At 29.4% G+C, this 18,164-nt stretch overlaps 1 protein-coding gene across 1 annotated transcript in view; it reads right to left on the reverse strand.

Annotated features, from left to right (window-relative positions):
- Positions 1-12,328: 12,328 nt before the first annotated feature.
- LOC140039323 (probable hydrolase PNKD) overlaps positions 12,329-18,164 on the reverse strand; it is a 54,418-nt gene continuing 48,582 nt past the window's right edge. Inside the window, exon 11 of the mRNA XM_072084956.1 lies at positions 12,329-14,683. Within this exon, the coding sequence (XP_071941057.1) occupies positions 14,504-14,683 (180 nt within the window). The 3' untranslated portion in view covers positions 12,329-14,503. The remainder of the gene's footprint in view (positions 14,684-18,164) is intronic.

Raw genomic sequence — 18,164 nt, forward strand, 5'->3', positions numbered from 1 at the left:
ATTATCTACAATGACACTGTTCTCAATTCATTTACATAGGCCTATTGGTATTGTTTTAACGAAATTATGTAATAATATTATAAGGAACACCGATAAACAAAACTAAGGTACAAACCCATTGAAGTGAGTGTTACAGTTGTTTTCTGCTTCAGACCACGTTAGCTTGGTCCCGAAGATTCGATAGCAACTGTTTTGAAAAGGAGTCCAGAATGCGGGGCATAAACCTACTGGATATGACTCGGTAACAATAGACAATACAGCTATTGTCAAAGCTAAAAACACAATCTTCATTGTTTACGTTTACTGTATGAAAATTAAAATATACAATTATAATTATCTAATCTTTACGTATTAAAATGAAATATGTATAGAAAATAATACTGGCGTAATCATAAAATTAAGTTTTTAAACGATTTGATATCTCATCGTGCGTCATAATAGCAACATTGAGAATGGTTTATTTAGAGATTAATTAAACAATGGTTGTATTGTTTAGTTTAATGTGAAAACCTACAATGGAATCTACTATTTCTCTTGCACTGAGAATTATCCTCGCCGATGTTTTTATAACGCCCGCGTCGACTCTACCTAGGCCTACTCTTTAAAAAATGTGCTAATTTACTAGGCCAAAATGGAATATATAAAAGGTAATAAATAAATGAAAATGAAATTTCACTGCATTATACATCTAAAAACAATACCATGATTGAAAATGTAGGCATTCAACACTTTCATTAGCAGTTTTTAGGACAAGTGAGAACTCTCATCACCTTTGCCGACACATTTCACAAAGTTAATGTGCATTGAATTAAATTGACTCATAAAGTGCATTTAAGCGTCATGAACCATATTCTAAAGTGGTTTAAATATAATGCTGATTACTACTGTTTTCTATTGAAAAGACATTGTTGGACAGACTACAGTATGTCCAGAAGAAACACGGCCGGCTTACAAAATGCTGGCGCGCAGGGGAAAGATCACCAAAAACCCCGTGCTTTAAACCAAACCAGAGTAACCGTATCTAAAACTGCCAGACAGCTTCATCTTCACTCCACTCCACTGGAAAACCTGGCTTGTCAAGATACCAGTCAATTTCTGATAAAAACTGTCTCACAAATAAAGAATTACCATTCCAACATTACTAACTACACAGTTAGTGTGCTAATTTGAGAAAAGAAGTAAACGGTACTTACACGTGAATTATCAAGACTTTAGCAATATACTCAGTATAGCATAGGTAGGCCTAAAATGTTGTCGTCTCACCTCTCGGGCAAATCTTGGTTTTATGTAATTGGTTGGGGAACTTTACAGATGTATTAGTGGCTTTTCTCGAAATCCAAATGTTACGTTGATAATTTTATTTAATCCTCCCATTTTGTTTAGAAGAAAAGTAAATTAACTTATGATAATTATGTAATTGGCTGTTTTATAAGTCTCACGGCTAGCAATTGTTAATCTATGTATTTAGAGAGATCGTTTCGATTACTTCACAGATGTTTTATAATGTTTTGAAATCATTATTTGAACAAAGTATCTGTTAGTAGTTATATTTATGTTGCTAATTGATTTCGTGACACCCAGTGTGTAATTAACTTCGGCAGATGGATCGGCGTCATGATAATCTTAAACACGTCATATCATGAACACAAACCAAATAACAAGTAATGAAAATGATAAAAACTGAAATGATGATTTTGTCTTGGAAACATCATCTTCATAGACCTACTTACAGCAATTTTTTTTAAATTGCCAAAATATCACTTTTCAAAATTCGATTATTATTGTCATCAAAAATAATAATGTCGAAATTTGCCCATTTTTTGACGAAGTCCCTGCGTATATGTTTTTTGATGGTGAAAATATTCACTTTAAAAAGAAGAGACAAAATTTACAGCAAAAAAAAATTCTTCAAATAGTTGTAGATTCGACATCATTATTATGTTGATTTCATTTTATTCTATTATTTATTTATTAAACGTTATCAATGCATACAGAGACAGCAAAAAGAAAGGGATGAACAGGTGACAAGCACCTCTATCCACATCCCCCCTTAACATATACATAACAGTAACAAAAATACATACAAACAAACATACCAACTGAACTATTGATGCCTGCATCGGTAGCATCGGCAACGTTATATCCACGTGCATGTATTATTTGGGTCAAAATTGTTTTTAAATTTTTCACTGTAAAATTTACAAACAGGCTTATTGAAAAGTAAATGAGAATTGATAGACCTGATTCGATACGGTAACTGATTCCAAATGGGGATAATCCTTTGAAAATATGATAATTTATGAAATTCAGTTTTACACTTTTCGTACATAAGAACATGCTGGTCAGATGCAGTTCTTGTAATTCGACAACCTTCGCTAGAAGAATTAAATTTTACATAGTTATCAATTTGAATATCGTAATGGCCATATTTGCACTTGTAAAAAAGCTTGAGATCAGCTACTTCTCTTCTGAAAGAAAGCGGTAGGAGATTAAGCTCGTCAAGTCTTTGTTTGTAATCGGATTCGGGATAGTAAAGGATAAATTTAGTGGCCCACCGTTGAATTCGTTCCACTTTAATCAAATTACGTTTAGAGGTTCCACTCCAGATAGAGCTACAATATTCAAAATGCGGATAAATTAATTTTTACTCTTAAAAGAATTGAGACCAGTAGTTTATTTAATGTCTATCAGTAAAGCATTCCAGATTTTAGGTCTTTCAAATATAATAGATAGACTGCATAACCATAATCATGATTAGGCCATATTTATATTTACATAATCATAATCATAATCATCATCGTTGTTGTCATCTGTACTACATATTATATTGTTATTTCTCTGCGTTGTTTCAATGTGTTGCATATAGTCCGACTCCTTTTCATTTATTTGAGATTCATTGGTTACATTGAAACTAGTGTGGCCGTAACAATCATTTGTAAATAGCTCAACTTGTTCTGTTTGATTTGTATGCCTACTATTTAGGCCTACTTTTTGTAAAAGAGGTTCCTTATGTGCTTGCTTTAATCGCAATACTTCTGCTGTATGTTTCCTTAGAGAAGGTTGATCTTCATCATATGTAACGCCATCTCTTCGTTGTTTGACTTTTGTTTTGTTCTTGATTCCAGTTTTTGATTTATTATCGTAGAATATTTTCAGTACACCAAGCAATACAATAACAACAACCAGCAACAGGATTCCAAGTATTATAATGACTAAATCTTTTAAATATTCATCGTAATTGAATATGCTCAATATATCGTTTGACGAGTTACATTTCGTTCGATAAGTGCCGGTCACCATGTTCTCTGTTGACACGCCAACATCACTAGAGTTCATATTTGTTGTCATTTTTACTTTTAAAATTCGAAAGTAGTACAAACTCACCAGACACTAACGTATATTTCCATTCAAATTAGATGTCAAACTCTCTAACCACCACACTGCAATGTTCGCTACCAACAGTGTCAAATCAAAGTTTCAAATTGTTGGTAAACCTTTAGAATGATTCTCCAGTATGGTACAAAACTCTTATATTCTACGGTTTTTATACAATTGCTATTTCTTCCTCCCCTAAGAATTGTCCTAAACCTCTCTGGATATTTAATCATGTAGGCCTACAGTATGTAACACTGAATGTTAATTATATAAATAACTGCTGATTACCATCATCCAGGCATGTGTATACATCTTATTCATTATTGTTTCATTTTCATTTTGTTATTTTGATAATATTTTTGATTGGTTTTAAAAGTTTACTGAGTTTTGTTCAGAAAATAGTAATTATAGAGATTTGTTTACCTTAAAAATGGAATCATATTTGTAAAAAAAAATGTTACTGTATAATGACAGATTGTAAAGATACATTGGCTTTATGGTTTCGGAAAGATAAAGTAACAGAAATGTTAAAGTTTTACAAATTTAGTCTTGATAACTTTTGAATTTTCAACAGTTGAAACTTGAATAATCTTTTTTAGATTCAAAGTAGGCCTACAAAAATTGTATTGATCCGGCATCTGTTTGGTATTTAACGGTTCTTTTTTGTCTGTTTGCATTCGAAGCTTACTTTTGTCTCTATAATTTAGGCATACCTTGAACCAATTTTCAGTACTCGCCAGATGCTCCACTGTAATAACTAGTTGACAATCCATAGCACATCTCACTGCAATGTCTTTTGAATTCAAACTGTAGCTACACAATAAAAGCAATGTTCGCATCCATGTGTCTCTTTGTTAAAGTCTTGATTTTTTGCCAGTTAGGCTATAGTTGGCTTTCATGGCCGCTGCTCCCTTTGTGATGTACTCTACAGTACACACATACAATTCTCAATGTGCGCTCAGTTTATTGTATAATGTCTTATTGTAATCACAATCATAAAATGATCTGCAGTAAAATTTTTGACAATCAGTAAACTGATCACCAGAAGACTTTTTAACCTTGTTTTTCATCCATTTATTCATAATAAGGTTAGGCAATCTAACATTTTGAGTGAAACAAATTGCAAACAGAGATTACAGGGTAACCATATCTCAAAAACTACTAGTCAGGGAAAATTGATATTTTCAATGATTTATTCAAAATGTGTATATTTATATTTACTCTAATAAACCATTTTTACGACAAAATGGCCGGTAGTACGACATTTGACCATCGACACAAAATGTATGTAAAATACAGAACTACATTGCAATAGATTTTTACATGATAAAGACACACTTTCGCATGATAAGCAACCAAAATAGAAAGTAGATATATTGTCTTTCTTATTGATGATATAGCTTTACTTCATAAACACAGCGTGATAAACAATAAGCAATAACAAGTACATGCATTTTGTTTTTACACATTTCCAATAGGATCCATTTTTCAACTAGTTTCATCGATATATCGGTCATTCATGCGTTCATAGTAATATAAGTGCATTAACATTGATTACGTCATAGGCTATTATTGAGATGTTTTCGAGAGAAACCGTAAGACTTTGGGAGTAATTTCTAATGAAAAACAGGCAAATTTCGAGCTAGATTCGAATGGACCGATAGTTTAAATTTTGTTTTTAATGCACATTTTCAAAGAAATCGAATTATACATATTATATTAATTTATTTATTTATTTTCAATCTTTCTACATAGCAAAAAAAACCAAACATATAAGTATAATTTCATCTTGTGATGTGCTTTACCAGCCCCTGTCAACTTGAACGATACAATAAAACCGACATTTAACAAATTTAGAAAAATACATAGAAAAATATGGTATAATAAAATGTTAACAAAAGTGTTATAAAAATGCAATTGCTATCTGAACAATCTGATTGTGTAAAAGTTAAAAATTCTGATTAATTTAATTTTTAGTAAACATAGTTTACAACTTGCTTTGTATTGAAACGATATATAGTCAAAATAGGGATATAAACGTTTTCGATCATCGAAACGGTCGCATTTTGACCAATCACGTTATCGAATTTACATATGGCCAAGTTATAATATAATTATGATACGAAAATAAACTGAAATGTTTGCCTTTAATCACATAAGTTTCGAGGATATTGGACATATTGTATCCGTCAAAAAACCGAACATAAATAATTATCATCTTCACATCTCTTTTGAGAGAATACATTTAAATGTCAGTTTATTATTGAATGTATTATTGTTCCGCATTCTTATTCAGATGATATTTCAAAATATTGTATCATTATCATTGCGTCTGTACAACTATAGTGTCGTCTTTATCCTCTATTTCTTTTTTTGGCAGTTTAGGATTCATTGGTCACATTGAAGCTACAGCCGTAATATTCATTTGTGAAGAGCTCAAAACGTTCTGTGTTATATGTTACATTTTGCGAGGTATGTACCTTATCTGCTTCCTCATCTTTAATGCTATATAGGCCTACACCTTCAGATTGTTCTACCTTTATACTTTCCTTCGTAGATTCATTATCTTGCTTCGGTCTCATTACATTTGTCAGTTTACTTGTTGAAGGCTGATCACTTTCATCAATACTTGTATAGACATCGTTAGTTTGTACTACTGTTGTAGGCCTACTTTCCTTCATAGACTCAAACGATTCATTATCTTGCGTTGGTCTCACTACGTTTGTCAGTTTACTTGTTGAAGGCTGATCACTTTCATCAATACTTGTATATACATATTTATTTTGTGCTACTTTTGTAGGCCTACTTTCCTTCATAGACTCATATGGTTCATTGTCTTCTTGCTGTCTCACTACTTTCGTCAGTATACTTTCATTAATACTGGTATATACATCTTCAGCCTGTTCAACATTAAGTTCTATTGGAAATTGTGCTTTTGCCTTTTTATTTGTTGAAGGTTGATGGTGATCATCATCATCGTCAAAAACAACCATATAATATACGTCTTCAAATGGTTTCACTTTTGTATTTTCTTCGGTAGATTTAGTTGATTCATTATCTGCTTGATTTGGTTTTGCAACGTCTGGCTGACTATGATATGTTGAACGTTGATAATCATCATCTGCAATGCTATAGTATATGTCTTCAGATTGTTTCACATTCGTATTGAAGGATTCATCTGTTTGCTCTGGTTTTGCAGTATCTACCTGTCGATTGGCTGAAAGTCGATTGTCACTGTTTCTAATGACATAATATATGTTTTCAGATGGTTCTTCTTTTGTGCTTTCTTTTTTAAATCTGGACGGCTCGTTGTCTGCTTGATTAGGTCTTACCGCTTTCTCATGTCTCCTTGTTGAAGATTGATCTTTCTCATCTGAAATTCTATAATATATATCTTCAGATCGTTCCGCTGATTTACTATTATTTGAAAGTAAAAGATTTGAAAATGATTTAAAAGATTCGTTGTCTGCTGCCCTTGGTTTCACAACCTCTGCTCGTCTACTTGCTGAAGTTTCATTATCACCATCATCTTTATTTCCACAATACCTGTATACGGATTTATGATGCTTTACTCTTGTTTTGTCGTGGTTCATTCCAGTGTTTGTCTTCTCATCGTGGAATCTTTTCAGTACATAAAGCAATACAACTATAACAACCAGCAACAGGAGTCCAAGTATTATGATGCTGAAATCTTTTAAATCTTGGTCGCAATTGACTTTTCTGAACTGTTGGAATATGTCTGTATCATGGTGGCCTGATACAGTTGTCTCTGTTATATTGTTTACTTCAAATTCTACAGAATCTGTATGATGGTTGGCGGTTATCATTTTGTCTGTTGGCATAAGTCTACCCTCATTCCAAGAGCTTGCCTGTATCTCTGTTATATCGTTTACTTCAAATTCTACAGTATCTGACGTGTGCTAAATAGCTGATGTAAGATCTGGGTTAGCAGTTATCATTTTGTTGGTACCGTCATCCCTGGGGTCGGTTGTGTAATGGCTTAATGGTGATTTGGAGTAACACTTTAAATACCAACAGACAAATCATGAAAGCATTACTCTGTGGCAGTATTGTGAAAGTTTCCATTCAATATCTATTTATACGTAGGCCTACTTTGACCAACTCAAACCATAAAGCTACACAATAAAATATGCTCTCCACCACCAGTTTCTTAAGTCAAATTGTTACCACTAATTATTTCTATATTCTGAATCGTTTAAGTTCTCTCCAGAAGAACAATAAAAGAAAATTCCATCGGGGTCTTTGAAAGATTTAACATTCACTGTCATTGAGATATCTGTGTAAGTTGATTATCCTCGTCCCGGCCTATCTATATTCCTTCATCGTTATTTTTATAGTGAAAGATGGAAAGTACGTATTTCTTGAAAGTTTTTTTCAGAGAATGTTTGGTAGTAATTGAATAGCTATAACCATCTTGTCCATTTATTCCGTACGTTTTATGTGATCGTATGAGCCATATTTAACAAAGTAAAAATCAAATTTTAACAGGCTTTTCATGTTCTTCAGTTATATCTAACAATCAACTGATCAGAAGACACAGATTAAACACGATATATTGTAGAACGTTGTAGAGCATGTGATAATTCCTTGGTTTCGTGTCCATCTGATCAATATTGATATCAAAATAAACTTTTCAAAGAACTATTTACTAAGCAAAATCTTTCAAATGATAAACAATCAGAAATAGAAAGTATAAACTTTCTTTTTATAGATATTTATGTATCAATCAATCAATTAAATAAATTAGACATAACTTCAATCTTGTTCTCTGCTGAAAGATTCTATTCAATTAGTGTCAATTAACATGATGATTGCATACGTCACGTGTCCATCATTTGAAAGTGATACTATTGTTTCATTTTGTAATTTCTTTGGATAAGTTTTGTGGAAGGTATCGATCTTTGTATTTTATTGATATTTGTAGTTGATAAACTAATAAAATAAATGATTATAAAAACATTCAAATTCCCTATTACAAATTGTGTCGCTATGAACTTTCACAGATATTTATAGTCCTTAAAGTTCTGGCACAAGCCTTACTTTGGTTACAGCATCATGGATGTATTAAAAAATATTTTAATACACCAATGATAAATAGTTTTCATAATTGTAATAAAAATTGTACTGCGGGTAAAATTAGATTTTCACACAACCTCTGGAATTCGATATCTTTACACATTTGTATGAATATTACAACGAAGTTGTTATACATTGAACACATTGAGCAAGCCAAACATCTACAATGCCATACCTGCCATTTCACATACAGTACTGACGGGTCCTAAGCTCACGCAAGGACTCGAAGGACGTATTTTTATATTTAAGGTATACAAATTATATTGTCAGTTAGTTCTATTCATAGCGTCAGAATCAATCACACTAAAACAACTAAAAAACACTAAATTATAAATGGTTTCGAAAAATAAACTTAGGCCTAAGCATTAGATTAGAAAAAAATATTTGTAAGCCTAAATGATAAAGATGACACAAATAAAATATGACATTACATATTAGGTAAACCGAAACATTTACAGATGGACTACGAATACAATTATACTTAATTAAACAGCCATTAAATCCATTAATCTAGACATTGACGTTACGCTTAAACAAAAAGAAAAAATATATTTATTTATTTATTTTTTATTTCAAAAATATTACGAGGGTGGTCTATCCACCCGACGCTCATTAGGGACCTCACAAAAATACAATATGACGAGACATAAACATGTATTAGTCACTCAGGTGATATTACAGCTCATGTGTTTTGATATACACAAAATGTAAAAATATAAAAAGTAAAATAAATAAATAAATAAATGCGATGGACACCGCAAACGAAAACAAGATTAACAGTAGTTCCACCGCCTTACATCGACCCGTCAACGGAAAACAATATAAGCCTATTCTATTAAGAATGTGAATTAAATTTAATATTTCTAATATATTGTATCATTATTTATGACTAATCATATTTTGCGTGATAGCAACTGATCGCGTGCTGACTGGATTAAAACAAGTGTTTTTATGGCTTCTCATGACGCTGTCTGGGCCACACAGGCCCGCCCTATCACACCGCCTCTTTACGCACGTCACATGATGTGAAATCATAACAATATTAACATCCTGAATATCAAGGTTAGTGATTGGAGGATGTATTTGTTATATCCTGGTATTGCAATGAAAGGAGGCGGAGTTATCCTGGAATAATGAAATATGTACACGCTTGGTGATGATTTAATATTTCAACCATGGAGAAAAAAGTATTTCTCTATGTTTCAACATAGTGTGATCACCACAGATATAGTTTTAATTAGAAAGTTTAGTGATTACGTATTAAGAAAAATAGGTCATGTTACCTATATTATGCCTAACCTATATTATAAGTCACGACTATCATACAAACAAACCTTGTAGCCTATAGGGCCTATACAAAACTATAATTGACAAATTAGTTTAAATTAGAAAGTTTAGTGATTACGTATTAAGAAATAGGTCATGTGACCTATATTATATATAACCTATATTATAAGTCACGACTAACATACAAACTTTGTATAAGGCCTATACAATAATTGACAGATTAGTTTAAATTAGAAATTTTGGTGATTACGTATTAAGAAATAGGTCATCTTACCTATATTATATATATAGACCTATATTATAAGTCACGATTAACATGCAAATAAACTTTGTTAGGGCCTATACAACTATAATTGGCAAATTATGAAAATGATTAATATGGTAACGAAAAGCCAATGGTAATAATATTACCATTGATTTTTAGTGACCATTATTAATCATATTACAGTACTGGGGCCTACATAATGAATATCAAGAATATACAGTTGTAAAGAGGATTCTAAAAAGAGAGTTCTTTCTCTTTCTTATTTAAGTAAATACGAATAATAGTTAAATAATATTCTAAATTAAAAAAATAAGAAATAAAACCCACTTTTGAAAGACAATATTTTTTTTTAAGTGTGCGTGTAAATTTGGTTCAACAGAAGATAAAACAAAGCCGCAAAACATTTTAGTAATGAATGCTTCAACAAACAATTGCTTAAAATTACCAAAAAAATACTTTTTTAATTGTTAAAAAAGTTCACGCTTCCTTATTGAATTACAATGCTTCCAAAAATAATATGCTATAAATATAAATTATACGACGAAATTGCAACTAAAAGTAAACGATACAAATATTAAACTAATAATTAGTATCAACAATTGTACTGTTTCGAAGAAAACTCTCACAATCGCTAGTACGGTCATGACTTTTCAATCGATTTCTCTTCCGTGTTGAAGCCGAAACAGAAGATATGATGGAAAACTTAAAAAATGAAAAAAACATAGTAACCTGCAACGATTACGCGTTTACAGGTCTAGTACTACGTCATCAAACCAATGTAATTATGAATAGTTTGGTTGAACAAACAACGGCAGAATAATAACCTCTGTTTATTAATAATAAAGTTTAGCTTACCCGGTTGTTCTTTCCACTACATCATAGACTACAAGGTACAAAACAACAACAAAATGATAGAATGCATGGACAGCTAAAACAAAGGCACCTGTCATCTATAGAAATGCAAATGAGCTTTCCTAAGCGAAGAAAGCAGAAAGGTGGCAGCAAACTATCTCAAGGAGTGAACTATATTAAATGTATACAATTTTAAAGCCAACAACATCAAACAATTTTAGCTCCAACAGTTACATTATTATTCATAATATGTAATAATGTATATTCTTATTGTACTTTATTTACCTCCGCCAAAGAGGTATATGTAATCGATCGCGTGTGTTTGTCTGTTTGTTTGTTAGCAGGATTACTCAAAAATAATTACAAGGTCTTTACCAAAATGAATTTACAGATAGATATGTGGTCAAGGACCATTCCATTAAATTTTGGGACCATTTCGGACCACGGTCCCAATTCTGAACCCCTTTTTAGTATACTTTTCAGACCTGCTAGTGTTAAAAGATAGGACAAAATTTTTCAAAAGCCGGCGAGCAGTCTTAAAGTAACAAGTAAACTGTAATTGCATTTTCTCGAAAACTACTTGTCCAAAAAACTTCATTTTTGTACAAGAAGCAAGAGTTATAATTTCTGATTTGTAATTTTAAAACATAATTTTATTTAATGTGCACGTTTTTTTATGCGAGTAGTTTAAAAAACCTATTTCTTTTCAAATTCACTCGTTTGATTTTCGCGTTGCTGTTCTATTGTTAGCCAACTGAAGCTATTGTTGTTGAAAGGCTTGTTACATAACCATTTCACCAAACTCGCATACACCATGGAGGTATACCTCCATGCATACACATGCTTGTATTTAAATTAGCCTAAATCAGAAACAGCATTAAGACACACACAAATATATAAATATATATATATCTTTTTTACCGGAGAAATCTTATGGAGAATTTTACAGTAGGCACTCTCGGAGTGTCTTTCTAGTTATTGTCATTTATTTGTCTTCATCATTAATATAGCTTAATTAAATAAATTTCGTAGCTTAAGTTAGTTAAGATAAAAGGTACCAAGCTTGATTAGCTTCGGCTATACCTTGGCTACCTTTTGTATTAAAATTGTTTTGTTTGATACAATAAAGAAGAAGTACTGTACTCTGCAGAACCATTCCATGGAAAGTCTGAGTTTATGAAGATAATCTTATTTGGTTCATGTTTCGTTTTAGGCATATTATGTTTGATGAAGCAAGTGAATTGATTGTTTGAATTTTGTTTATAGAAGCCCTATATTTTCATAGAAAATGGACAGCGCCACCTATATATTGAGTTATACCTTTATTTGTTTAGTAAAGTATTATAGTTATTACCGGTGATGATATGAATAATTGTAAGCAACAAACAGGAAGTGACATCAACCACAAAATATAATCCGAATAAATATTTTTAATATCATAAGCCTTGCACAATATTGTATATTTATTTGTATAGTTTACATATAGTATCAAGGACAATACACAATAATACATATTATAAAAAATAAATAAAAAGCAGACTTTACCAATAAAAACAATTGGAAAATACAATAGTATTATAATAAAAATAATTATGAAATATATAGCACAGGAATTAGTAATAAAATAATAATGTATTTGTATACAGTATATTCATATTTTATCACTTTTTATATCACTTGCTGAAAAGCTTACAGCTTATGTGACCAATCGCATGTCATATACAAGTTGTCTTTTCTGCTGGGAATGCAATAGAGAATTATGTATGTAAATATATTGGAAAAATTATTGTTGGAAAAAGAATGAAAGTATAAATGTGTAAAAACATGTTAAATGTCCTTTACTTGAGGTATCTTATCTAATTAAGTAATATAAAAAGCAAAGGATAAAAGAAAATATAAAAATAAATTTAATCATATAGTGTTACAAAAATACTATGTGACACTAGATTAAGAATATAATATCAAAATCCTTAAGTTTATTAATGGACCTATATATCTATGGTTTATTCAATATGGCAGTGTATAATAATGTTCCATTGTTCCTATACAATATATATATGGTACTATAATAGTTTACATAATTGAACAACAATAATATAATAACAATATTAATAATTATAATAACAGGTGTCACTTTTTTACACACTTTTTGTAGTATAAAAAGCAAAGGATAAAGAAAATATAAAAATAAATGTGATCAAAAAGTGTAAAAAGACTATGTGACACTAGATTAAGAACATAAATATCAAAATATTAAGCTTTACTTAATAATGGCAGTGTGTAATGTTGCATTGTTTCTCATAATTTTAATTAATCCATTATAGTATAGTAATACATCTTACATTTGTAATTGACCAATAGCATAATAATAAATAAGTAAGTAAGTCTCAGGTTGTCCAGTTTCTGGAGAGTTAACAGTACTGTGAAAGTAAAATGTTAAGCTAATAAACGGGTCATGATAGGGTGGAAGAATAAAAGGCAGAAGAGCATTCAAAACTGCCATTTTTATAATACAATCCCACTCCCCCTGCTTTTGAATTAAAAAATCCATTTTCAAATTATTTTCTCTATATGTTGATATAAAGTTTGCGGTGTAAATTATTTTTAACAACTGCGTGGAAAGAACGCCACAAAATTTATAATATCCGTCCATAACACAATCTTTTACTTTTCGCTCAAATGTATTAAATGTATTTTTATAACCTAATGTGTATATACTTTTTAATGTAATAATTTATAATGTTTGTATTTGATTGTGTAGTAAGATAAGTCCATATTTATTTTTTTTTTGTTGCACATCTCTTGAGAATTGTGCCTCTGTTATAAAAGAGAAAAAATAAAGTTATTACATTATTATTACCACATATAGTTCTGAAAAGAATTGTTGAGTTTCTCAACGTTTCGATCAATATGCTTTGATTGTCCCCAGGAGTGAGAATTAACTAAAATACGTGGTGTAAATTTGAATTCGCCATGCAAACCTTCAAACAATATTTTCTATATACATACATGTCAAATTCAGATCTCTTGTAATTCGATATAATATTTTATTCATGCTATTAAGCAGACACAAATATATAATATATGACAACTTTTAGACAGGTCCTACATAGAGAAAGCAAACAACCCAATTTGACCCAAGCATATACCTTCACCCCACTACTGTAGAACGCAAAATTGTTTCAAGTTTGAGAGATAATAAGCTTTAAGCCCAATTCACACAAACAAGCGGCAACAGTAATAAAAATATAGAATCAATTTTCAAGCCAGAGTCCTTGACAGAATAAAATAATTGAATTGAATCTATGTTATTTCTTATGACCATGTACACAAAACGCGGAGAGGATGGGTAGTTTCCACTTAAGGATAGACACATATTCTACGTGGGACAAGCTACGCGGTTTTCCGCTTAACATTACCGCTCGTCTGTGTAAATTGGCCTTTATACTGCACATACTGTAAGGGTCAAATGTTGTTTGACCTGTATTCACATTATTCCTTTCCAAATTTTGAGGTGAAACTTATGTTATACCTCACAGTGGGCTTATCCTCAAGTACTGTATATATAGTTTAACAATACAATGTAGGCCAAATGTTTGCCAAGTGCCCTAGTGTTTGGCATTGACCTTATAGTTTGTAGGAATACTTATCCTTTCGTGTGCGTAATTCTTCAAGAGCTTTTGCACGGATTGCTTCTTTGTCCTTACACTCGTCGTCAATTTTAAGTCCAACAATTTCCAGAATTGATTCTGTATGGGTCCGAAGGAAAGGGTTATATTCCATTTCTTCTTTCAAAGTTGACGGAATCTAGACAAATTAAATATAAACACATTTAAATTGTTTTTAACTTCAAATAGTAATTGCTATATTTTCCTGCATGTTACACAAAGTTTAAGGTCAAAACTGTTTAGAAAATGGTTCTGTATGAGTCCTAATGTATGAGTTCTTGGTTTTTTTTTTTTCTTAATTTCATAATGTATGAGTTCTTGGTTTTTTTTTTTTCTTAATTTCATAATGTATGAGTTCTTGGTTTTTTTTTTTTCTTAATTTCATAATGTATGAGTTCTTGGTTTTTTTTTTTCTTAATTTCATAATGTATGAGTTCTTGGTTTTTTTTTTTTCTTAATTTCATAATGTATGAGTTCTTGGTTTTTTTTTTTTCTTAATTTCATAATGTATGAGTTCTTGGTTTTTTTTTTTCTTAATTTCATAATGTATGAGTTCTTGGTTTTTTTTTTTTCTTAATTTCATAATGTATGAGTTCTTGGTTTTTTTTTTTCTTAATTTCATAATGTATGAGTTCTTGGTTTTTTTTTTCTTAATTTCATAATGTATGAGTTCTTGGTTTTTTTTTTTTCTTAATTTCATAATGTATGAGTTCTTGGTTTTTTTTTTTCTTAATTTCATAATGTATGAGTTCTTGGTTTTTTTTTTTTCTTAATTTCATAATGTATGAGTTCTTGGTTTTTTTTTTTCTTAATTTCATAATGTATGAGTTCTTGGTTTTTTTTTTTCTTAATTTCATAATGTATGAGTTCTTGGTTTTTTTTTTTCTTAATTTCATAATGTATGAGTTCTTGGTTTTTTTTTTTCTTAATTTCATAATGTATGAGTTCTTGGTTTTTTTTTTTTCTTAATTTCATAATGTATGAGTTCTTGGTTTTTTTTTTTTTCTTAATTTCATAATGTATGAGTTCTTGGTTTTTTTTTTTCTTAATTTCATAATGTATGAGTTCTTGGTTTTTTTTTTTTCTTAATTTCATAATGTATGAGTTCTTGGTTTTTTTTTTTTCTTAATTTCATAATGTATGAGTTCTTGGTTTTTTTTTTTTCTTAATTTCATAATGTATGAGTTCTTGGTTTTTTTTTTTTCTTAATTTCATAATGTATGAGTTCTTGGTTTTTTTTTTTTCTTAATTTCATAATGTATGAGTTCTTGGTTTTTTTTTTTTCTTAATTTCATAATGTATGAGTTCTTGGTTTTTTTTTTTCTTAATTTCATAATGTATGAGTTCTTGGTTTTTTTTTTTTCTTAATTTCATAATGTATGAGTTCTTGGTTTTTTTTTTTCTTAATTTCATAATGTATGAGTTCTTGGTTTTTTTTTTTTCTTAATTTCATAATGTATGAGTTCTTGGTTTTTTTTTTTTCTTAATTTCATAATGTATGAGTTCTTGGTTTTTTTTTTTTCTTAATTTCATAATGTATGAGTTCTTGGTTTTTTTTTTCTTAATTTCATAATGTATGAGTTCTTGGTTTTTTTTTTTCTTAATTTCATAATGTATGAGTTCTTGGTTTTTTTTTTTTCTTAATTTCATAATGTATGAGTTCTTGGTTTTTTTTTTTTCTTAATTTCATAATGTATGAGTTCTTGGTTTTTCAAGGTTTTTTTTTCTTAATTTCATAATGTATGAGTTCTTGGTTTTTCAAGGTTTTTTTTTTCTTAATTTCATAATGTATGAGTTCTTGGTTTTTCAAGGTTTTTTTTTTCTTAATTTCATAATGTATGAGTTCTTGGTTTTTCAAGGGTTTTTTTTTCTTAATTTCATAATGTATGAGTTCTTGGTTTTGTTAAGGTTTTTTTTTTTTCTTAATTTCATAATGTATGAGTTCTTGGTTTTGTTAAGGTTTTTTTTTTTTCTTAATTTCATAATGTATGAGTTCTTGGTTTTTCAAGGTTTTTTTTTTCTTAATTTCATAATGTATGAGTTCTTGGTTTTGTTAAGGTTTTTTTTTTGTCTTAATTTCATAATGTATGAGTTCTTGGTTTTTCAAGGTTTTTTTTTTCTTAATTTCATAATGTATGAGTTCTTGGTTTTTCAAGGGTTTTTTTTTCTTAATTTCATAATGTATGAGTTCTTGGTTTTGTTAAGGTTTTTTTTTTTTCTTAATTTCATAATGTATGAGTTCTTGGTTTTTCAAGGTTTTTTTTTTCTTAATTTCATAATGTATGAGTTCTTGGTTTTGTTAAGGTTTTTTTTTTTTCTTAATTTCATAATGTATGAGTTCTTGGTTTTTCAAGGTTTTTTTTTTCTTAATTTCATAATGTATGAGTTCTTGGTTTTGTTAAGGTTTTTTTTTTTTCTTAATTTCATAATGTATGAGTTCTTGGTTTTTCAAGGTTTTTTTTTTCTTAATTTCATAATGTATGAGTTCTTGGTTTTTCAAGGGTTTTTTTTTCTTAATTTCATAATGTATGAGTTCTTGGTTTTGTTAAGGTTTTTTTTTTTTCTTAATTTCATAATGTATGAGTTCTTGGTTTTTCAAGGTTTTTTTTTTCTTAATTTCATAATGTATGAGTTCTTGGTTTTGTTAAGGTTTTTTTTTTTTTCTTAATTTCATAATGTATGAGTTCTTGGTTTTTCAACGTTTTTTTTTTCTTAATTTCATAATGTATGAGTTCTTGGTTTTTCAAGGGTTTTTTTTTCTTAATTTCATAATGTATGAGTTCTTGGTTTTGTTAAGGTTTTTTTTTTTTCTTAATTTCATAATGTATGAGTTCTTGGTTTTTCAAGGTTTTTTTTTTCTTAATTTCATAATGTATGAGTTCTTGGTTTTTCAAGGTTTTTTTTTTCTTAATTTCATAATGTATGAGTTCTTGGTTTTTCAAGGGTTTTTTTTTTCTTAATTTCATAATGTATGAGTTCTTGGTTTTTCAAGGTTTTTTTTTTCTTAATTTCATAATGTATGAGTTCTTGGTTTTGTTAAGGTTTTTTTTTTTTTCTTAATTTCATAATGTATGAGTTCTTGGTTTTTCAAGGTTTTTTTTTTCTTAATTTCATAATGTATGAGTTCTTGGTTTTGTTAAGGTTTTTTTTTTTTCTTAATTTCATAATGTATGAGTTCTTGGTTTTTCAAGGTTTTTTTTTTCTTAATTTCATAATGTATGAGTTCTTGGTTTTTCAAGGGTTTTTTTTTCTTAATTTCATAATGTATGAGTTCTTGGTTTTGTTAAGGTTTTTTTTTTTTCTTAATTTCATAATGTATGAGTTCTTGGTTTTTCAAGGTTTTTTTTTTCTTAATTTCATAATGTATGAGTTCTTGGTTTTGTTAAGGTTTTTTTTTTTTCTTAATTTCATAATGTATGAGTTCTTGGTTTTTCAAGGTTTTTTTTTTCTTAATTTCATAATGTATGAGTTCTTGGTTTTTCAAGGGTTTTTTTTTCTTAATTTCATAATGTATGAGTTCTTGGTTTTGTTAAGGTTTTTTTTTTTTCTTAATTTCATAATGTATGAGTTCTTGGTTTTTCAAGGTTTTTTTTTTCTTAATTTCATAATGTATGAGTTCT

The sequence above is a fragment of the Antedon mediterranea genome, chromosome 1 (genome assembly GCF_964355755.1).
Source record: "Antedon mediterranea chromosome 1, ecAntMedi1.1, whole genome shotgun sequence".
Classification (NCBI taxonomy): Eukaryota; Metazoa; Echinodermata; class Crinoidea; order Comatulida; family Antedonidae; genus Antedon; species Antedon mediterranea.